This window comes from Aedes albopictus, chromosome 2 (assembly GCF_035046485.1).
Source record: "Aedes albopictus strain Foshan chromosome 2, AalbF5, whole genome shotgun sequence".
In the NCBI taxonomy this organism is placed as follows: Eukaryota; Metazoa; Arthropoda; class Insecta; order Diptera; family Culicidae; genus Aedes; species Aedes albopictus.
This window is the reverse complement of record NC_085137.1, coordinates 288559350-288583652: the sequence shown is the minus strand read 5'-3', so window position 1 is coordinate 288583652 and position 24303 is coordinate 288559350. Positions and strand designations below refer to the sequence as shown.

Sequence of the window (24303 nt, the reverse complement as noted above, 5' to 3'; positions counted from 1 at the left end):
TATCGAAAAAGCCGCTGTTTGTTGTATCGCATGCATGGGTTTGGTTCACTTTCATATTTAGCCACTTCCGGCGGAACATCCAGAACCGGTTCCGGCACACTCCCGGTTCAGAAGTGGTCCGAGAATAATTTCCTGCCTACTGTTCATCAGGCTATCGAAAAAGCCGCTGTTTGATGTATCGCATGCATGGGTTTGGTTCACTTTCATCTTTAGCCAGGTCCGGCGGAACACCCAGAACCGGTTCCGGAATACTACCGGTTTAGATATGGTCTGAGAATGTTTTCCTGCCTACTGTTTATCAGGTTATCGAAAAATCCGCTGTTTTATGTGTCGCATGTATGGCTTTGGTTCACATTCATATTTTGCCACATCCGGCGGATCACCCGGAACCGTTTCCGGAACACTACCGGTTCAGATATGGTCCGAGAATATTTTCCTGCCTACTGTTCATCAGGCTATCGAAAAAGCCGCTGTTTGATGTATCGCATGCATGGGTTTGGTTCACTTTCATATTTAGCCACTTCCGGCGGAACACCCAGAACCGGTTCCGGAATACTACCGGTTCAGATATGGTATGAGAATGTTTTCCTGCCTACTGTTTATCACGTTATCGAAAAATCCGCTGTTTGATGTGTCGCATGAAGGGTTTGGTTCACTTTCATATTTGGCCACTTCCGGCGGGTCACCCGGAACCGGTTCCGGAACACTACCGGTTCAGATATGGCCCGAGACTATTTTCCTGTTTACCGTTCATCATATTTTCGAAAGTGCCGTGGTTTGATGTGTCGCATGAATGGGTTTGTAGCGCTTTCATATCTGGCCCCTTGCTGGGGTACCGATCCGGAACACCTAAATGGCCATAACTCCGGAACGGCTGGACCGATCCGAACCATTTTCAATAGGAAACAATGGGACCAGATTCCGCGTCGAATGAACCGTTGGTTATTAAAATCGGTTGAGGTTTACTGCCAAAAAGTGATGTGAGTTTTTTTGTACACACACATACACACACACATACATGTATGTACATTGTACACACACAGACATCACCTCAATTCGTCGAGCTGAGTTGATTGGTATATGTGACTCGACCCTCCGGGCCTTCTATCAAAAAGTCATTTTTGGAGTGAACATATAGCCTTTCCAGTACACTTAGTGTACGAGAAAGGCAAAAATCAAAAACCAAAAAATGAGGAAATGGATCCAGTTTCGCCTTAAAACCTTAAAACAACCTCTGGTACACCGTCTTCAACCAGTGTCTTAAAAAAACAATAACTAAACAGATAAAAAATACGCACAATTGTATAGGTTCGTCACGAAAGGGATATAGGATTTATTCATATAGATAGTAGAAAGTAGCAATATGTAAAACTATTTTTTTGAAACTTGAAAGTTCATCTACTCTAGCGACGTAGTTACGAAGCTACAGCATGTTGCCTAAAGCTTAACATTTTTTTTCATATTTGGGCTATCCAATCAATCGGACATCAGTAACAGTTTCAAAGCATTTGTTCATGTGGCGTTTCTATGATCAGTAAAAACCATCTAAACAGTATCAATTTTTCATCCAACGCGCAACACTCGACACTAAAAGGCACCACGTTTCCATTTTCTATCTCGTTTATTTATTATTCTCCGGTCGATGAATCGCTGCTGGTCGGCCTGGTCCCTGGCCACTCTGGACGGACGTGCCTGCCTGACCACGGTCCACATTAGTATGTATTGTTTTTTTTTTCCCGGGCTGGGCCAGATTCCTTGACGGTTTTTGCACCCGTCACAATTTTTTTTTTTTTTGATGTTTTTCCATTTGCCCTCTGGTCGATCTCGATTTGCGAACTAGGCTCAATGCTAACGAGCGAGGTGGACCCATTTAGCACGAACCGCCATCAATAATGTTTGAAGAGGGTGGCAAGCGTCGTTGACCTTCTTTATTTTTTTGTTTCTTCTCCTAGTTCGCTTGGATTTGTAGTTGCCGTTTTTTTATGGTATCCAAATCCGGAACTCGGATATATACAAACGCTCGAATATGGCACCGCATCGGAACAACTACAAAAGAGATTGGAGAACCATTTCACGAACTCGTGAACGCTTTTTTTATCCTTTGTCGAACAGGGAGACTCGTTCGTTAGCGCCACCATGTGTGTGCGCGAGTGCGATTAGATGGAAAGTCCGTTTTAGCCAGGCTACATCAGCTACCTACGTATCTATACGCCTAGGTATAGCGTAAGCAATTTTGGGTGTAACAACACTTTGTGAATCTATTTTGCATCAAACACGAATTTCCTGTTCAATCAATTCGCTTCCGCTGCCGCCGCCGCTGTTTCGCTGAGTTTGTTGTATGTGTCCTTTTTTGGATGTACCCGTTGCCGCAAGCACCAGCAGATCCGACAACCATTCAAGCCGTGGGTATAGTTTTCAAATTTGCCTTATACTGCCTGTACCTACGACAGATTCCTCCCGGCGGTGAAGGCCTTGGTTACTGGCAGTGGGTTTTATGATGTAAATGTATGGAAATTGCCGAAAAATGGTTCGATGTTTGGAAAACTGTGAATTTCGATAGGTTGAATAGCATGCGACTAACAACTGCGCCGTTTGCAGAATAACTTTCGTAGAGTCCATATCATTTGTCCAGAGAAGAGAAGGCCATCTCCCACGTCAGAAATTGATAAATATTTCATGCTGTTGGTCGCGACACCTAGCGGTTGAAGCCACACTTTTTACACGGAAAATTTCAGCCGTGTTGACACGAAAAAGCAAAGTATTTCGGAGGCAGGTACACCAACTCAATAACTGATTCGCAAAAAAAAATGTGTTTAACTAGGATGTATTTCGGGGACACAGTCAAAGTTACTTATCGCTAAAAACCGTAAATAGGGTACGCGATACAATAGTGATGGGAATATGTATGAAATTGTTATAATAATCAAGAAAAAATGTTGAAACACCATTATTATGCTTTATAACAGCCTGCAGTTGCAAAAAACATCTTTGGTACATGCACCATATAATTGCAATAGTGGTCGAAACAACAATTGATATGCTGTCTGTTACCGCTGGGAACACTGTCTGTGCTCCGCGGATGACAGATGGATATATAAGAACGGAGAGCGATGAAGAGCAGGTCAAAACAAAGGACAAAAACAAAGTGAAATAGAAATCCTACTAATATATAATTTTTCCTATACTATTTGAATAATTAACTGCCACTTAAAACTAGTAATTTACTATCCTACTTAAAACTAGAGTGGTAAAAAGGTGAGGTAAATTGGTATACTACTTTAGAGCTACCTGAAATTGAAATTTATTACCTTTTAGAAGCTAAATACTATGTCACTGATGTGTGTAGTTGAGCAACCCATTGTAAAGGCACCGAAAGTGTAAGTTACACATTATTTGTAAATCGATTCGATCTAATCTAATAAAACATGCAGTTTAAAGCTGCACTAAACTCCATTTAGGTGGCGTAGCTGCTGAGAACCCGGTGTCCGAAGAATCCCGACTGCTCACTACCGTAACAAACTTTAAAACTTTCGCCATGAATGTAAATGATAATCAGGCAGAGCCGCCTGAGCCAAAAGAAAAGGAAAGCTGCGTCGAGTGCTCGCGCCCCGGTTCTTATGGCCAAGTTATACGATGCGATCAATGCAATGACATCTGGCATATTCGCTGTGCTGGAGTGACAAATTCAGCCGCGAATCTACCATGGACGTGCCACAACTGCTTGCCACAAAGTGTAGGTTCAGCTACCAGTAGCAACTCGGCTCGTATTGCTTTACGGTTGCAGCAATTAGAAGAGGAGCGCACAATTCAGCGCCGCGAACGGGAATCCGAGAAAAAGGCCTTTGAACAGGAAAGAAAAACGATGGAGGAAAAATATCGGCTGCTAGAGCAACAGCTGGAAGATATCCGGGGAAACCGAAGCAAACATAGCCGTATTAGTCTATCTAGTTTACAGCAAGTGTATCCATTCCCGGAGAGTGTGGATGAAGGTGCTGTGCACACGCGAGAGGAGTCGAATAATGTGATACCATCTTCATGGAGGAAATCCGCGGCCAAACAACAGTGTCATGGAAATCCGCTGCAGATTGCTGGCCTAAACTTCTTTGGGAATAAGCATCTTTCCGTGCAGCAAGGAGCCGGGAACTACAACGCTGCCAACAATTTGAACAAATTTGAAGCTTCTAATCTAACTGGCGATCAGAGATTCCCTGAGACTGAACCCATTAGACAGCGTCAGGAAACTTGTCCGGCCCCCACACTTCGTGGAACGCAAGAAAGTCAACTAGCTTTCGAAGCGAATCCGTTTGCCAGTGCCAACGTCAACGGCATACTACCGATCGTCCCACCCGCTTTACCGCCGGTCAGTGTTCCGAATCATGTACTTTCCGCTTCACAGTTAGCAGCACGACAGGTTATGCCTATCGATCTACCTACATTCGATGGAGATCCCGCTGATTGGCCTGTTTTTGTTAGCTCATTCACGAACACAACTGCGGCATGCGGATATTCAAACGTAGAAAATCTTGCTCGGCTTCAACGTTGTTTGAAAGGAGCCGCTCTTGAAGCCGTTCGCAGCCGTCTTCTTCTACCGCAGTCAGTACCGCAGGTGATGAGTACCTTGCAACTGCTCTTTGGGCGCCCGGAATTGTTGATTGGCGTGCTGTTGGAAAAGGTGCGATCAACACCAGCACCTCGTGCAGAGAAGCTTGAGACCCTTATTGAGTTCGGACTGTCGGTGCAAAGTTTGTGTGACCATCTGGAAGCAGCAGGACAGCAGTCCCACCTGACGAATCCGTATCTCCTGATGGAACTGGTGGAAAAGTTGCCCGCTCACATAAAAATGAACTGGGCGAATTATATGCAGCAATTTCCGATGGTGAATTTAAAGAACTTTGGAGATTTTATGAGCAGTATGGTAACATCAGCGACTAAAGTGACTATGTATTCAGGCGGATTCCGTAAGCGTGAGGACGCGGATCTGGGGATGAAATCAAAGGGATCCCCACATGCTAGTTGTAGCATCCCTGAGATTTTAAATGATGACACGATATGTTGCGTTTGCGAGGATTCGGAACATTTGATTCAAGAATGTGACAGATTCAAAGAACTTTCCATCGATCCTCGCTGGAAGACAGTAAAATTAAATGCGCTTTGTCGCAGCTGTCTACAATCCCACGTCGGAAGAAATTGTTGTAACATTACTGAGTGCGGTATCAGTGGTTGCACTTCGCGTCACCACCCTCTTCTTCACGCAAATCATGCTAATCCACGAATACTTGAAAGAGCCGGTAACCATACTCATCGTTCACAGAATAATCCCAAGAATCCATTGCTTTTTCGCGTCGTACCTGTGACTTTGAGTGGACCGCAGAAAACTATAAAAACCTACGCATTTCTTGATGACGGTTCACATCTCACATTAATCGAGGAGGCACTTACCAAGGAACTTGGTGTGAAAGGTAAGACGGTCCCATTGTGCTTATCATGGACAGCAGATGTCTCACGATTCGAGTCGGATTCGATGCAATTGCAATTATCGATCACTGGTGCGGACAATGAAAGGCTACTCAAGTTAGATGATGTTCGGACGGTGAAAAATCTTTCAATACCAGGACAAACTCTGCGTGTCAACGAGCTTGCAGCAAAGTTTCCACATCTGAGAGGTCTTGCCATTAAAAGCTATGAGAATGCCGTTCCCAGAATCCTAATAGGAGTCAATAATTTGCACGTGACTGTTCCACTGAAGGTTAAGGAAGGCCATTTAGGTGAACCAGTTGCCGCCAGAACTCGCTTGGGATGGTGCGTTTATGGGGGAAACGGATAAGGAATAACGAATTCTGTCAACTATCACGCGGATAACTTCACAGCAGGAGTACCAACTATACAACAATCTGTTAAACAGAATCATCGTCACAACTTATCTGAAAAACTGCAATTGAAGCAGATAGCATCTGATTATGGTACCGGAAAAGTAATTGGGATAGATAATAGTGAGGATCCCGTAGAGCATAGATGTGGAAGTGTAGCTGTTATTAAAGAATATAGTACTAGCAGGGCTTGTACAAATGAGGGCATCAGAGTTCAATCAGGAATCATAGTTAAAGGAGAGAGCACTGATGAAGGCTCAAGAACTACAGTGATAGATTATGCACGAATGATTGATCCTGTGAACAATCACATCAGGAGTAGAACACTGGAGCGCATGCATTGTAGAACCCATAAATATGGCACTGATTTAGATAATTTCAAAGTTGGTAAAACTGGAACCGGTGGCCAGCTTTACGGGGGGGAGAATGTTACCGCTGGGAACACTGTCTGTGCTCCGCGGATGACAGATGGATATATAAGAACGGAGAGCGATGAAGAGCAGGTCAAAACAAAGGACAAAAACAAAGTGAATTAGAAATCCTACTAATATATAATTTTTCCTATACTATTTGAATAATTAACTGCCACTTAAAACTAGTAATTTGCTATCCTACTTAAAACTAGAGTGGTAAAAAGGTGAGGTAAATTGGTATACTACTTTAGAGCTACCTGAAATTGAAATTTATTACCTTTTAGAAGCTAAATACTATGTCACTGATGTGTGTAGTTGAGCAACCCATTGTAAAGGCACCGAAAGTGTAAGTTACACATTATTTGTAAATCGATTCGATCTAATCTAATAAAACATGCAGTTTAAAGCTGCACTAAACTCCATTTAGGTGGCGTAGCTGCTGAGAACCCGGTGTCCGAAGAATCCCGACTGCTCACTACCGTAACACTGTCAATGAAACAAAATATCGAAGAATAAGATAATTAATCATCGATATGACGTCATCTGTTCATTAATTTTGATTATAGGTACCTGAAATAATCAATACACTTTGAGCCATGCAGTTGTTTTGACGTTTATACACGATGGAAACGAAATGGGTAGAAACAAAATAAATCGAGTCGATTTTTCACGCCTAAAATTTATCACTTTTCGTGTGTTCGGTTTGTTCTGAAATGCCCTTTTCTTCTCTGATTTGTCTCTACCTGTAAAATGTTTACCGTCTACCCTCGTTGGTTTGACCGCATCTAATCTGAACACTTTTTAATTTGACCCCCTCTAATCTGCACATCGTTCAAATTAAAAATGGTTCAAACGTCATTCTGCTAATGGAACAATGTGAAACGGAACGCAGAATCAAAACAAAACATCAAATACGGCTGCCAGCAGTGTGTTTTTCCGTCGCCCACAGGGTTGCTAAAAGTTCAAACTAAAAATGAACCCCGTTGGTTTGCATGAGGTGTCGTTCAAACCAACGGGGGTAGACGGTACAGCGTATTGAAATTGTTTATCGTTTTCATATTGCTTTTATTGTCTTTCACTTGTTTTGAAAAATCCATGAAAATCAATATTTGCATTTTTTTAACACTATTTTGATCGCGTGAAAAAAAATCCTTTGGTTTTCTGCGCGATTTCTCGAAGTTACGTAAACTGTTTTTTTTTCATGAACGTTTTTTGCCGCATCAATCGCGGAAAAACCAAATTTAGTGTATCTTTAACTTGGTCCTTCATGATTGCGAACCCCGTGTCACTCAGATGTTCGTCAAAGTTTTTTATCCACCTTTCGATCGTTGCACGCTATTCCATTGTCTAGTGCCGTTACTCCTCACTGCTCAGGGGGATTGTAGGACAAAAGGTCGAAGGTCAAAAGGTCGACAGTAAACAAGTCGAAGGGTCAAAAAGTTGCAATAAAAATAAGTATGACAAAAGGTCGAAATGACAAGTTGTCAAAAGGTCGAAAGGTCGAATAAAAAAAACGACCGAAAATAATCTCATATCCTTTTGATAGTCTTCTTTCTTGCTTTACGTTATCATATAAATGTAAATGATATTTAACCTTGAAAAATAGTTCTTTCGCTGCAGGCTGCTGAATATTGCTTCTCGCAACTAACGAAACTCGGTCTTTTCAGTTGTATTACCTACTAAGTACAACCTTCCCAAGTAACACAATTTGTTATAATACTGTATATAATACATGTTTCATACAAACGTCCATGTTTTGTTTCAAATATGGAAAACGTATTTTCATACACTTATATAACCGAAAAAGCGCAAAAAATGGCGGCTTATAAAACATCTTTGATGTTACTGAAGATGTTTTTCAATACATCATTATTACATAAAATTATGTATCGAATATGTTCTCAGCAACATCATAACAACTTACTTATTGCTGGCACGAAATTAATATTCATCAACCACGCACAGCAAATCAATATGGCATCTATTATACATGCAGTATTAAGTGATGGCTTAAAATAATTTTCAGGTCTTACACATCGTTTGAAATTTACCATCTCGATGTTTGGGCACTATGGCTTAATTTCATGTGCCGTTCAAAATTTATGGTGAAATGAGCACTTTTTATCTTAATAAATTCATTCGCTTTCCATCGGAAAGAAATAAGAAGGGAAGTTTTTTGACATTTCTGTGGTTTGTAAGAGATTTTCCAACAAATTTTCAGATTTGCAACATGGTGGCTTCTTGACAAAGTACCGTCAGAATGTTTTGGGATGTTATTTTAAATTATGATGTATTAATGATGTTCTTTTAGACTGTAGAATTTGCCTTCGTTATCAATAAGGAAATTATATTATTCCATAACATATTTAAACTGTTCCAGATGGATAATTATTGGCAGAAACATCAGTAGATGAATTTACGGCCATATATATCAATGATAGTGTGAAACTTTTTAGCAGGCACTGTAATTGGTCTGGCCTGATATACGGAAGAGCTCAAAATTTTAGAAATACGTTTAAATTACGACTGCTATACATCTCAATAACATGTTTGTCGAATACCACTTGAGTCGAATGAAATACATTGAAAAAACATCATAGCAACGTATTTTGAACATCTACTACTCAATAGTGTAAATTTCCGCACTACAGTTTCGGCCGATTGCCTCCAGCCTGTTTTGGATGACACGTGCTTGCCGCCCGGTTGCTGCGATGCGAAAAAAAAGGGGTCGATCGTCGGCGGCGCGGTCTCTCCTGTCCGGCCGGCTCGTGTCTTCGTGTCGCTGACGACCGACGACGTGCGCGTCGCGACGTCACGAAGTCGCGATGTCTAATGGAGCGCGAATATTGTTGTCGCGGTTGGGTCGCGGTGTTCGATGTTGCGCGAATGCTGACGATTCGCATCTCTGCGCATAGGGTGCTAAACTGGTATGCCACATCTTCCTTCTCCTCTCAACAAAAAAACACAAAAAAAAAATTTACCATCTCCCAGCTACATAATGTATACGGCCTTCATATGCGTCTGGAGTATTATTTCGTAAACCAATTGATTTACTAAACACAGGGTAATTCAATTGATTCTAGGCAAACCCACTAAACCAATAACAGAAACATTTCGTTGCCAGAATCTCAGACGATCTCATGATCGAAAGAGTCGTGTGCCAGTTATATTCAAAAAAATTACTTCTTAGCTGTTAAAATTTGCTTCTTCGAGGTCCTGTATGTTTTTTGAATAAACCTGCACTTGTTTCTCACTTGCAGAACACCGTTCGCATGGTTGCAACCACATCTCGTTATTTAGAGACGAATATGGTTTGACCAAATGCATAAATGACCAACATGTTTTCATTATACTCCTCCATTACTGCATTACTATGTAGGTTGAATATCGACTCTTCCTTCACTCTATATTAACATTCAATCATAACGTTACTCAGGATGCTTCTTTCGCCTTCGCTTGTCCTCACGAACCATAGCTTTTAATTTAGCTTTGTGATCTCTGTAGTTGCTGTCATGGTTCTTCTTCTTCTTCTTTTTCTTTGTGGCTCTACGTTCTCACTGGAATGACTGCTTCTCTCCAACTTTGTGTTCTTGGAGCACATTAACAGTTTTAAATTGAAAAGGAGTTCTCACTGGAATGACTGCTTCTCTCCAACTTTGTGTTCTTGGAGCACATTAACAGTTTTAAATTGAAAAGGAGTATTTATTAATGCGAACAAAGCATTTATTTGAGAATCCTTAAATATGTTATTACATATTCCATGCACGGGTTTGTTTGAAACATAATTATTCTGACGATTGTCCTTGAAACATGGTGTGATTCATACCTAACAGGAATTTCGATGACATAATCTGTTGATCGATTTTCATTCGAGAATTTATACAAGTTGTTTTCAACATTGCTTTTTATTAAAAAAAATGTTACTGAACATGTTTTGGCAATCTAAATGCGGTGCATGTCTTAAAAGCTCCATATAATGGTATACCTTTGCGTGGCAGTAGTTTGACAGATTTCCCATTGAAAAACTTTCAAAAATGCAAACTTAGACGTAATGAATGACGTGTTACAGACTTTAAATTATATGTTGGTTCATATACTAGTTTTATGTCCGGTTGCTAACACATTTGGTATGTTACTTTTCTTGATTTTTTTAACGAAATGTACCTTTCATCGTGAGACAAAACTCGCCCGAGAATACTAAATTGACATGAAATCTTTTTCTAAGCGAAATCGTTCTCATTCAAACGGTTGTCCAATCGGTCCGCAATAGCACTCATAATTAAAACCCTTAGAAACCACAACATGAAACATCTGGTGGACCAGTTGAGTATTTTTTTGTTTAACGGAAATTTTCCTCCACCTGCAGCGCGAATCGAGTCGTCTGGGGCACTCACAATACGCCAAAATTACTAATGTCGCTACCTGCCCGACGGTTTTTCAAATCTTTTGTTTTTATGCATGAATTTCAACATTATAGGACACATTCAACTTGTGAAAGAAGCGTTCAATGTTGTTCAAACAACTCCGGGATTTTCGAATCTATAAAAATTGTACAGTAACTTTTATATTTTCCATAGTTTCTCAATCCGTGATACTTTTTATTTCGGTGACTCTTCAAGCACATCCGAGGCTATCAGTACACCACAAAGGCGGACGCATAACCACGTCCGCTGGGTTTCTTTCTAAGGAGTCACAACAAGCACTATTTGCTGTCGTTGTCGCAAGTCGTACGAACATGAATACACGTGAGCATCCTGTAGCTTCTCGTTAAAATCAAGAAATGAATTCCCTCACAATATCGACGGTAGTCCAAACGCGTCTGAAATTGCGCACACAAGTCCATGTATGCGGATTTATGAACATTGAGCTGCCACTTCTCGAGCTTCGATCTGCATCTTCTGACGGTAATCCACATGCATAAGATGCTCTTCAATACGAGCACTAAATCAAAAGCACAACCACGTGCATAACGTCTGGATTTTTTTCAATTTACCGACGATACTTCAATCTCGTACGGATCTTCACACTCCGGTGTCGCTGTTCGTGTGTGGCTTTTTTCATTTCCCCCCGGCGGAACTCCAATCGCGCCGGATCCTCACACAAGTCCATGTGTGGATTTTTCCATTTTCCCCCGGCGGAACTCCAATCGCGCCGGATCCTCACACAAGTCCATGTGTGATTCTTTTCATTTTCCCCCGGCGGAACTCTAACCGCGCCGGATCCTCACACAAGTCCATGTGTGGTTCTTTTCATTTTCCCCCGGCGGAACTCCAATCGCGCCAGATCCTCACACAAGTCCATGTGTGGATTTTTCCATTTTCCCCCGGCGGAACTCCAATCGCGCCGGATCCTCACACAAGTACATGTGTGGATTTTTCCATTTTCACCCGGCGGAACTCCAATCGCGCCGGATCCTCACACAAGTCCATGTGTGGCTCTTTTCATTTTCCCCCGGCGGAACTCCAATCGCGCCGGATCCTCACACAAGTCCATGTGTGGATTTTTCCATTTTCCCCCGGCGGAACTCCAATCGCGCCGGATCCTCACACAAGTCCATGTGTGGATTTTTCCATTTTCCCCCGGCGGAACTCCAATCGCGCCGGATCCTCACACAAGTCCATGTGTGGTTTTTTCCATTTTCCCCCGGCGGAACTCCAATCGCGCCGGATCCTCACACAAGTCCATGTGTGGTTTTTTCCATTTTCCCCCGGCGGAACTCCAATCGCGCCGGATCCTCACACAAGTCCATGTGTGGTTTTTTCCATTTTCCCCCGGCGGAACTCCAATCGCGCCGGATCCTCACACAAGTCCATGTGTGGATTTTTCACTTCCCCCCGGCGGAAGTCCAACCGCGCCGGATCCTCACGTGTGGTTCTTTTCCATTTTTTTCAATCAGCACTCATAACCTCTCTTGCTCTTCAGCGTCATTGCACAATCAAATAGCATTACTTTGCGAGAATGAAAAAAATCACTTCCACCAAATATGCTTACCATTTAGCTTATATTGGGATATGTTTTCGGCCTTCACAATTTATTTGCTCTTAAAACTTTAAGCAGCAAACCTGGCAGGATCACCAATGTAAATTTCCGCACTACAGTTTCGGCCGATTGCCTCCAGCCTGTTTTGGATGACACGTGCTTGCCGCCCGGTTGCTGCGATGCGAAAAAAAAGGGGTCGATCGTCGGCGGCGCGGTCTCTCCTGTCCGGCCGGCTCGTGTCTTCGTGTCGCTGACGACCGACGACGTGCGCGTCGCGACGTCACGAAGTCGCGATGTCTAATGGAGCGCGAATATTGTTGTCGCGGTTGGGTCGCGGTGTTCGATGTTGCGCGAATGCTGACGATTCGCATCTCTGCGCATAGGGTGCTAAACTGGTATGCCACAAATAGCATACGACGATGTCATTTTTGGTTTTGGATTACCTGTTTTGAACATAGGTATAACAATAACAAAGTTAGAGTGCGTTTCCTAGAACAAATACCAATTAATTGATTTCGTTTGCTTCACGGGATAAAAATAGTGTAAAAACTGTGCTGGTAAGGGAGATTTAGCCGCCAGGTAAGTATCCCCAGTGATGTTTAGATGACGGGAGGCCTACCATGTAAATAAAGTTGAATGGTGGCGTCCATCTTTCGAGCCATGGTGACTGTGATCTGCTGATTGGTCTGCGCCAAGTTTTTAGAGACTATTAACATACCCATTGGTTACCTCGTTTAGCATACTTGTAGCAGGATCAATCCACAAACCATAAAATTAAAGTTGCTATCGCCTTGTATTTTTAAGTGAAAGAGACGTTTCTTAAATAATGATCAAATCAGTGAGAAGAGATAGCAAACTAATATGTTGTACATTAACGTATTTAGTACGTAAAAACAACGTTTGATTAACATGTTTGATCTCAAAGGTTATAACTATGTGCTGCTGATGTTATACAAAACATCTTCAATTGAATATAAATATCTTGTGTAACCAACGTTAAATTTTTGTTATTTTAACTTGTAGTGAGGATGATAACATTTTTCAGTAACTTGTTATTGCCAAACAGAGTTGAAACATGATTTCAACATAATATGTGTACAAATACGATTATAGTACTATACTACAACGTCTTTTTTAAAGTTTATTCTCAAAGATGTTTTCTGTGTTACTTGGTATTCGAGCTTTTAACATCTCAAACTTCTTTCTTTAAACATTTTGTCCTAATAATTTTTTTATTTCGACCGTTTGACCACTCCAGTCTCCAGTTAGCCTAGTGGTTAAGGCTATGGATCGCCAATCCGGAACGGCGTGTTCGATTCTCGTTCCGGTCGGGAAAATTTTGTCGACTCCCTGGGCATAGTGTATCATTGTGCTTGCCTCACAATATACTAATTCATGCAATGGCTGGCAAAAAAAGCCCTCCAATCAATAACTGTGGAAGTGCTCAAAAGAACACTAAGTTGGAGAGAGGTAGGCCAAGTCCCAGTGGGGACGTAGAGCCATACAGAAGAAGAATAAGAAGAAGACCACTTGATTTTTCGACCTTTTGTCCTAGTCGATCTTTCGACCTTTTGACCCTTCCACCTTTTGTCCCTTCGACCTTTTGTCCTTTCGACCTTTTGACCGTCGACTTTATGATCTTCAACTTTTTGACCTTCAACTTTTTGTCATAGAACCACTTATTCCCAAACGTATAAACGTCATAGAAAAATATGACAAAACATTGGAGTTCTGTTCAGATTTTTCTGTTTTTTTGTTGAATTTTTGACGAAACCTAACACGAACAGACGTCCAATTAGTCGGGGCACGTGGCGCAGTGGCTACACGTTCGCTTCATAAGCGGATGGTCATGGGTTCTATCCCAGCCCCGGCACTTCGTCAGTTTCTCTTCCCCCCGAGAGCGGCTGGCACTTGTCCCACTTCTGAGCTCTTACAGCTCAAACGGACCCGGATAATTGGATATCGGCGAACGGCAACCCATAATGGACGACCCCCAATCGGACTGGAAATGGAACAACTGCCACACATCATCGTCGTGCTAATCAGTCTACCAAGGACAGGGTAGAAAAGTGAAAGCAGTGCAAAGGCAAACCAGTTCTATATAGTAGAATAAGAATATAATAGAATACATTTAGGCGCTGTACAAAGTGTAAGTGCAGCCGTCAATTAGAATAGTGGACTAAAGAGCTGTGTAAAAAATAGGTATTTGGGAATAAAAAAAAACAGAAGTCCAAGTCCAGTTCCAGAACTGTGTAAGGAATTGAAAGGTCATTTGAAATGGCAACACAAGGGGCAACATCGTGATGGCGCTGCTATCGCAAAGTTCCCACGCTGCTGTCAATGGTGAATATAAAACTTATCTAGATATGCGGCAACACGCCGCTTAGGTGACGCTAGTGTTCTCAACTTTAAAAATATTTGACTTCTTACACAGCGTTTGAAAGAAATTTTGTTCTAGCTTGGATGTCTGTTCTCTGTGGTATTGTTAGAAAAAATCCTAATGAAATTTTTGATAATATTTTGGCATCTCCAAAGAAAAGGTTCCTGGAATAATTAGAGATGTGACCTGTAGGTGTTTTCTCCTCCAGATTCCATTATGGATTTCTTCAAAGTATTTCTTCAGGAAATTCTGCAGATGCTTCTCTAGAGATTCCTAAAAATATCCTACGGAAGAAATTCTTGAAAGCTTCCAAGTGGAAATTCCTGGAGGATTCCTAGAAAAGAAGTTCTGGAAGATTTTCATGAGAAACTATTTGGAGAATCAAAACAAAATAAAAACTCTTGAATTGGAGGATTTCTGCTTGGGGCTCCCGAGAACTTCTGCAAGATTTACAAAACGAACTTCTGTTGGATTTCCGCATGGAACCCCTGGAATATATTCTGAAGGAGCTCCAAGAGAATTCCCAAAAGAAACTCTCGGAATCAGGAACACCTTTAGGTATCCTAATAAAAACTTCTCATCGAACGTTAAAAGATAACCAAGCAAAATCATTCGAGATTTTTAAGAGAAATCTCTGAAACAATCTTGAAGAAATCCTAGAAGGAGTTTTTAGGGAAACCTATACGTAGTTCTGGAGGAATTACAAAAGATAGCATAGGAAACTTTATAAGATTACTCAGGAGAAACTCCTAAAGGAATCAGGAAAGTATTCATAGAAGAATCTCTGAAGAAAGTCATAAAGGATTTCCTGCTCGAAATTCCAACTGAAAATTCTAAGCCATTCCAACCCTAATCCATCTAGGGTTAGTATCTAGTCATCATCGGACTACTCATCCCTAGCCATTCAAATCCAGGACGATTGGCAAGAAATTCGTCGTTGTGATTGTGTTGCTCAATTATGTCCCTCTGTTGATTTCAGCTTTTATTTAATTTCTCTCGTCACACTTTTGCGATTATATCCACCGTTTCTTTCATTACTTCCGTTACTACCTCCTACTTGAGTAGTATTAAGCTAATAAAAGTTAATTATAATAAAGTCATGCGGTGATCAAATCTAGAAAATAAAATCAATAGTCTTCCGCAACAGTGAAACACCCTCATATCATATTGCTCTATCATTTCTCCTCGAGTCTTCGGAATCTTTCATACCTACAGTGTATCAAATAATTATCCGTAGGGTAGAAGCTTCAATTTTGGCCAGCCCGGAGTTTTGGCCATAGTGCGGTATTCAGCCTGTAACGATCTAAATTGGCATAAATTTATTTTTTACTAGTAGATTCTAATATAATAATATGATTGCAGCTGTTAAAACCATACATTTTGATTAAAAACTGGAAGAAAAAAATAATTTTCCTTAAAAATCAGCTCCCATATATCTATTTTGGCCATGGTGCTTCTAATTTGGCCACTCCCATAAGAAATACACGTGATTGGCCAAAATAGAAACCAAAACTAAGAATATGGCCAAAACTGCGGCAAGACTTCTATTTTGGCCAGTGCCACTTTTAATACAAAAATCAAGTATTAGCTTCATTTCTGCATTTTTCTAATAAAGTATAGATCGAAACCTTTCATTTAACACATTGGTAGTTTTCATTGGATTATTGGTTATTTTTATAAAAATGATTTCCCTTAGACTGGCCAAAACCGGTGCCCGCACCCTACAGCATTTTTTTCGTCAAAATAATTTTTCAATAAAATGTTCATACCTTTTTTGTACGTCGATCAAAAATGCTGAAATTATGACATTATAAACAATATATTAATGCTCCATTGGTAAAATTTTGAGCGAGATCGAAAAGGTATTTTGAAAGTTATAGAACTTTACAACTTTAGTAAAACTCGTATGATTTTTGAAAAAAATTTTAAAACATTATATCTCAATATGTACTTATTGAAACTTTTTCATGTTTTGCTGTGTTACAGCTTCTATCTAAGGCTTTCATATTCAGCATTGTTTGAAGTTTTATATTACAAAAAATATGAAAAATCTGTATATGTTAAGAGTATTATTTGGAAATATATCATATTTTGATCAATAAAAGAGCCAAGTGTTTTCAACTTCTTCAAACTTTCGTAATGTAATATTTTTATACAGGACCTACTAAACCACATATGCAGAGTTGGTCCTATGCATGTTTCGTTCGATGAATGCACTTTTATTAGTGGAAAACGTTTGGCAGATTGTATGAGTAAAATATAGTAAATTTATAAATATCAACAACTATATAAACAGATTTTTCATATTTTTTGATGTGAACAAATTATCACTTACAAGATTGCGTATTAAATGTTAATGTGTTAGTGTTCCCTCAAAAAAGTTCGAAAATGTTTTATTCAATAATCTTTGAGATATAGAGTATTGAAATTTTGTTTAATAAACCATCAAGCCTAACTAAAAGTTTTTTATAACTTTCAGAAAACTTATTCAATTTTGCCCAAAATTTTACCAATGGAGTTTCAATATATGGATTATGATTTATCAAAATTTCAGCATTTTTTATTGACGTATAAAAAAGTTATGAACATTTGAATGATATTTTTTGACAAACAAATTGCTGTACGGACAATTGTTTTATATACTGTACCTATATATTTCACTAGCTAGATGTTGTATTATGATAAATATTTATGAAAACCTCGGGTTTTTCTGAAAATTATTTTACTGACGATGTAACCATTCGATATGTTATCTTTTTTGGTCATAGAAATAGGTATCTACGGGTTTCCAGTAATTTTATTTTATTTTTATCTTTTTTCTTTCAGGTATGGATCTACTGAACGGAATTCTACATTTTTCAAGCCATGATCACTCTTCTACCAGGTACCTCACCCGAAAACATCCCAACAGCATAACTCTATCTGACCATTATTGTCGTTATCTTTCTCTGCGGTGAACTTCCATTCAGCCCAAACTGTTATTAAATTTTTAATTTCGCCCATAAATGTTATCGCTGTCCTTCCGTTGCGCGTCTGGCTGGGTCCTTCCGTACGGGGTCCTCCCATGACAATATTTTTGTGGGCGGCCAAAGCAAACATCAGCCATGTTTCCGGTGGGCGCGGTGGACTCCAGTTGAATAAAAGTTTACCGTCGTCGCCATCACTCTACACTACACTTTGGTAGGTACTACCTACCATGACGCGCTGGTGGGAATCTTCGGAATCTTTTTTTCCTGTGCGCCAACAAATAGCAGCATTCTCTCCTCTTGAGGAATGGCGTGAAGTGCGTCATTTATCTTTTGCTTTTCAATAAGTGCTTCCCAATAAATGTCACTATGGCAAATATTTGCCGGTCGATTTTTTTTCTGCTGCTGCCTTGTTCTTTCCTTTCTCTGTGGATCTCGGTCGGAGCAAATTCCAGTTTACTTCTGGTGTGGCATTTTATGGAATTTGCTGTGGTTGCGGTATCTGCTGCTAGCACATGCAGTCAGTGACAGTCAGTGGGTGATTGCACGAAGAGCTGGGCGATGACTACGACATGAGAATGACAATTTTTCGTCGTGAGAATGTAACTTGCAAGGTCAAAAGAGTCTCGTAAGCAACCGTATGTGTGGGTACGTAAGCTGAACTAAAATGAAGTACATTCACTGGTCATATTGGAACGATGGGCGTGTTTTGCATACTTAACCCTAAAAGGGATACCTTCATGGCCTCAGTTTCGCCACCTCGCTGAGTGTGTTCCATCAAAGACGAGCTCTGAAAGCGCCTGGGGTCCAAATGGACCCCAGGTATCCCTTTTAGGGTTAATGATAAATATGTGAAGTGTTTTACTGCTTTTTGTTAGATTACTCACGCTATAAAGTACAAAACCAATCGTTTTGCTTCCTTGCAAGTTTCTATTGGACATTTGTACGGATTTCTTACAGAAGTTTCTTAATAACATAGTCACAACGTTTATTTTTATTTCATATTTTCAATTGCAGGGTAATTTTCCAATTTTTGCACGGCTAAAAACTCGCCTAAAGTTGCACACTTCATGATATTCTTATGAGTCTTCCCATGACTTATCGCAGTTTATGGACTTTTTCAAAAATTTAAAAACCGTTGCTTTGAACAGTCTGGGCTCTCGTGCACATTTTTCCATAGATCTGTGCGGTCAATACTATCGTATACCGCCTTGAAGGTTTTCCCGTACGGTGCTGATTTGGTTCCCTGTCGACCGGCCATCGATGAAGCCGCCTGGATAACTTCTCATGAACTTATTCGCTTTAGGTGATAGACGACAGAAGACAATCTGGAATAGCGCTTTGTAGGCGTTGGTTTTGAGCTGGTAAATGAAATCCTAAACTCTCCTCAGTGTGGGAGTTGGATCATTCCCGTTTTTCGATGCTCTGATGTAGTCATACCCCGTGCCTACGTTCTCCGCCACATTTAGGTACTCATCGAAGTACTGCTCCCATGCAACTTTCCGTCCGTCAATAGGCTTCCATCATTATCTCAGCGCATTTCAGTTTCAGCTCGCGTCACGAAGCCGCATCTGAAGGTGTGCTTTTTTCTGTAGTCATCGGGATCACATCGAGGCGTTTAAATGCGTTTTAAGAATTTTAAAGGGGTTTTAGGAGGCTTAAGAGGTTCTCAGCTGCGGTTTCAGGGGAGTTTTAGAGATATTTCAATGTGTTTCCGGAGGTTCCAGAAGGTTTTCAAGATGTTCGAGACTGATGTGCCAATGAAACATTTTATAAGTCCGGGAGTACTCGGTGTTCCTGGCGGAGACTTTTTAACTACAGTCCTAAGTGGCTGGTCACAGCCACGTCCGCTTCCGGAGTGCGCACTCAAAGCCATATTTTGATCTCCCGGGACTCGTATACATCGGAACGACCCGGGATCGTTTGAAACATGCAGTGATATCATAGGCGTGCTGTTTTAGTAGCTTATTGCAGCGCAGGTTAGCGGGTACTGTGTTGTCGGCGTGGTCGCTGGGATGCGTCTAGAAGGCGGCTTGAGCGTCATTTGAGGGCCCTGAATTGCCAAAGAACCGGAATTGGCAGTTATCTGGCTAGACAGGGGGAGCTGGTGCGATTGTTTGAAGTAGATTGTTTGTGGAGCCTCGTAGCCGTGCGGTTAGGGTCACCAAGCTTCTAATCGCACCATGCTGTGGAGTGAGGGTTCGATTCCCGCTCCGGGCGATGAAACTTTTCGTGAGAATAGTTTCTTCTCCGTATCCACTGGTGCATGCTCCGTGTGTCCTTTGTCTAGTGTTAAGTTTCATATTCAGTCTGTGCAGCCTCTGGCTGAAGACGGTGTCCGCGTCTTTTTTAGAACGGGTTGGCGTTGCCGGAGAGTGTATGAGGTGCGGCCTAATCACGGCGTTCGGTCATAGATCTAATGACGCCGCCAGGGAGCGACTGTTGTATTTCTGGAGAGTGTCGGGGGTACAGCCGATAAGCTGTGACGATGATGGAGCGGCCGGAGAACGGCTTTAAGTATTCGAAGTATTCGTAAGGCGTAGCGATTCTCTTCTCTTCCATCAAAGGGGGAGGCGATTTGACGATAATAATTGCGAATTCGCTATGCGCCCGAACTATCCAACAGTGTTGGATCAACACTACCACTTTCGCGAGGTTGCCTCTTCACTCTTCGGTGGCTGTTCTTCGACCTCCCGTTTCGTTTCCCGCGCTCTCGCCTCCGTTCTCGTTCCTCATCTTGCGTTCCACAGATCCGGCGATCCCCCAATCATCATGTCATTGTTGCCACAAAAGTCTACAAACACCTTCCCGTTTTCGCCAATTTCTCCGAGACCATGGTGTCCCATGACGTGCTTATAGTCCGAGTTATCGGAATCAACCTTCGCGTTGAAGTCGCCCATGAGGATCTTGTCCACGAAAGCATTCAGATAGCTTTAAAGGTTCTCTTTGTCTTGCATTTCGACAGTATCGGTTGGAGCGTAACATTGGATCATGGTATGATTTTGAACCCGTGTTCTTAATCTGGCTACAATTATCCTCTCAATACCTTCTCAATCTAGCTGAAGTGAGAAGGACAACAGTGCCCAGGCTGCACTAACAGCTAAGCACACAACTCTTAGCTGGCGGTCTTTGTCATCGTTTGACCCGTGGAAGCATGAGGTAGGAACTTGTGAGGACCAGAGCTATGTTGGACGCTCTCCTTATCGACTCACCGTTTTGCAGGACTGTGCAATAGGGTGCACTTTTTTGTATTATAGACGCTTTAACCACTTCGGTCATTCGCGTCTGACTTTATTAAATAATATCTACATACGTTTTGTTACATCTAGTTTTTTCACAAAGTTTATAATTTTTTCAAGATACTTTTGAGATTGCCTGATATTAGATACTTTTTTCGAAGTTTTTTTTTTCAGAGTATTCTAATAATATGTGCTCTATAGTTAGTATGTCTGAATATTTTATACATCGGGAAGCGTCCTGATATGTTGATAACAAATAGCTATGTGTTAGACTACTATGTCCTATCCTGATTCTAGTTATAATCCTCTGTTCAATTGCGTGGCTGGATTCGACGACGTGCACTCCAACTTCCAAGCTTCCCATGTATTCTTTTTGACAAATTTGTTTGCATCATTCTCGGTTATTTGTTGTACACCAAATCAGAGGATATACATAGGGTGCGCTTTATTTTTCAGAAGTTGTTGAACATCGAAATTCGTGTGCTTTTTCAGCTTTAAATTACATTAAAAGGTAAATCTCTGAGTTCACAACAAGCATATTAAAATTTATAGGTGGCAAAACGGCTGTCATTTCTAAATAAATTTGAAAAACATCTTTTTTTTTCCAATAATAACGTAAATTGTTTCAATAATAACGTAAATTGAACATGAAAACTCCTAAAATTGAAGCTTAAGGCATTTAAACTGTTATTTAGAATGGATTACTTGATTCAATACCGCAAGTATGTATGAAAACGATCAAAGTTAGCATTTATATAGCTTTAATACTTGTACAAAGCTTGGGTGAAGTTGCAAAGTTGAATAAATCCATTGACATTGCTGATGTCGCTACTATCTATCAGCCATTCCATAGAAAAATTATATAGTGCATCTCCGATTGTCGTGAAACTTGGTGGGCTTGTAGAAATAATTAGACCCGTATTTTTTTTATATCGTCATTAAGGTGACCAATTTTCATATAGAGTGGTCCAAAAAATCAAGGTTTTTCAAAACTAAAAATTTTCAAAAAATCGTAACTTTTGAATCATTTGACCGATTTTAAACTTCTTTTTTTTTGTTTGAAAGCTATTGAATTGTAGTTTTCAGGAAAAATGTGTTAAAGGAGCTAAAATGTAACGAGTACTATAAAATATGCAAATATATTAGTTTGTTCACGTTTTCATGGTCTCGGGACCAAAGAGGTACCCTGGTTTTATAATTTTATCAGAAAATTCAGAAAATTTGGCGTAACATATCAAAAAATCAGAAATGTATGTTGTTTTGTTTTTGAGATATGATTTTTTGAATATAGAGAGTCATATATTTTAATACTAGCTACTCTAAAATTGCTTGAAATTGCCAAATTCTCATAAAACTATGCATAGTATTGCTTTTTAACCCACGAGCGATCGCGCTGTTGTATTTTGTACAACACGTTAAAAAAATCTCGCTTTTTGTACTCAGCATTAGCGTGGTGCTGACGCAGGTAGTCAACCGCGCGAGTTACGGAAGGTTAAAGTGATTCCTGGTGGTTTTGGTGTCCATAATATTATAAGGAATCAAAATATAATCAAATTAAAAGAAGTGTCTTATATGGGAAAATTTAACCTGTGTCTTGTATGGGAAAATTTAAGCTTAAGCCCCACCGGGCAATCTGTACGTTAGAACTTTTTTCACAAGTATCGGATCACTTTGCGGTCTTCGGCAAAGTTTTTCGGCATATCCTAGGCTATACTTCAACATAATTAGTTATATCGTTTTAGACAAAAAAAAATTCAATTTAGGGGAAAAATGCAAAAAAAACACGTTTTCCCATACTAAATTCTATACCAATGTCAATCGCAATGCGGACGCAACCAATCGCTCCAAAATATTGCACAGTTGTTTTTGACGCCAAAAGGGATCGAAAAAGCTTTGTTCCAAAAAATCGACTTTGTTGACCCAGTCTAATCTATAATGTCAAAGACTGACTCAACTCCACCCACCTGACCAAGTCCATGCAAGCATTTTCATTTTATTAATTCAATCATCAACTTGGAAAGAGTCCTGATCTGAATCAATAGGTGAACGGATGTTGGAAATAGCTCTTATTTAATTTATATGTACCGTAATCTGGGGGGAAGTTGATTACTTTTCCTCTATTCTTTAAAAAAAATCGAGTCTAATGCATATGACTCCAAACAAATATTTTCAAAACATGTACTGAATAGATCTGTTTCAAGTTCCGTAAACGAAATTCTTACAAGAAACTACCCAGACAACCAGGAGTCGCATAGGAATGCACGCTGTACATCGTATAAAATACTATTTTCAGTCAGTGTCACATATATGTACAGCGGACGGACAATATTCATCGCATATGATGATATTTTTCGAACTTATTACGACGTATCAGGTGAAGTCATATAAGAATACAAATCAACTTTTATTTGGCATGAGTACATCGTAGTAGATGACATTCTGATGTTTTATTACGATGAACTTTGATTATTCGCAAAAGCGTGCGAGTCTAGGTGCGAGTAATCCCGCAAAGCGTTAAATGAATTCGCATAATTGCGTACTGCGATGATTATACAATTTCGCTTGGTACTTTTCTTATTGTGTCTGTTTAACTCACATTGGTGTTTGGATGAAATCGCATAAAAGTGCAAATAAACTCGTTAAAGTGTGCATACAAACTCGCATAAGCTAGAAGTGTTTATGATGACATAATGCGATTTTATATGTGATAATTAGGGACAATGGAAATTCGCGATTTCGCGGAAGCCGCGAAATCCGCGAAATTGGGCTACCGCCGCGAAATTTAGGAAATCCCGCGAAATGTCGCGAAATTTAGTAAAATTACGAAAATACCCTACAAAGTTCCATCAATTTCAAATTGTAAAACATAATTCTAATAACTTTTTACAGTGTAACGTTATTTATGATAACATATCCGCACAATTAAAGTTTACGGCATTTTAAATATATGTTTCTTTTCCAGAGTTTTCATAAAATGTGTTATTTTTCCGAAGAAGTAATGATTATGCCTCACAAAATCAAATAAATTATCCATTTGGCATGCGAAATTGGAGTTTACTCTAACAAAACGTTTAAAAATATAAAGCCGCGAAATCGGCGCGAAATTCACAAAAGTAGCCCGCGAAATTTAAGAAATTTTGCCGCGAATTCCCATTGTCCCTAGTGATAATAATGAAAGAGTTGTTGTTGGACTGTGGATATCAGTGCCAAATGCTACAAGAAGGTGAACAGCCGTAATTCGGCACCGTCAATGTACGTATAGCGCCTCCACTTTTGTACGCATAAGGCACTTTTACTGCATCTTATGCGATGTAACTTTAACGCATAAAAGTATGTGTAACATGAACAAACTTCATTATACGTATAAATTGGTTGTCTGGGTAGTATACTACATTTTGTAAAAAAATGCTCAAATTGAAAACTTACAATCCGGATTGAAGTTGATCAATCAATGCAATG

The 24303-nt window shown here is 40.3% G+C and overlaps 2 protein-coding genes across 6 annotated transcripts in view; both read left to right on the top strand.

The window, feature by feature from the left end:
- The window catches only part of LOC109408169 (calsyntenin-1), a 459649-nt gene that overhangs the window by 77073 nt on the left and 358273 nt on the right, over window positions 1-24303 (top strand). The window lies entirely within an intron of this gene.
- On the top strand, window positions 3255-6762 carry LOC134287124 (uncharacterized). The gene is made up of 2 exons (XM_062848803.1): window positions 3255-6504; window positions 6565-6762. The coding sequence occupies exon 1, from the start codon at window positions 3536-3538 to the stop codon at window positions 5822-5824; it is 2289 nt and encodes a 762-aa protein (XP_062704787.1). The 5' UTR covers window positions 3255-3535; the 3' UTR covers window positions 5825-6504; window positions 6565-6762.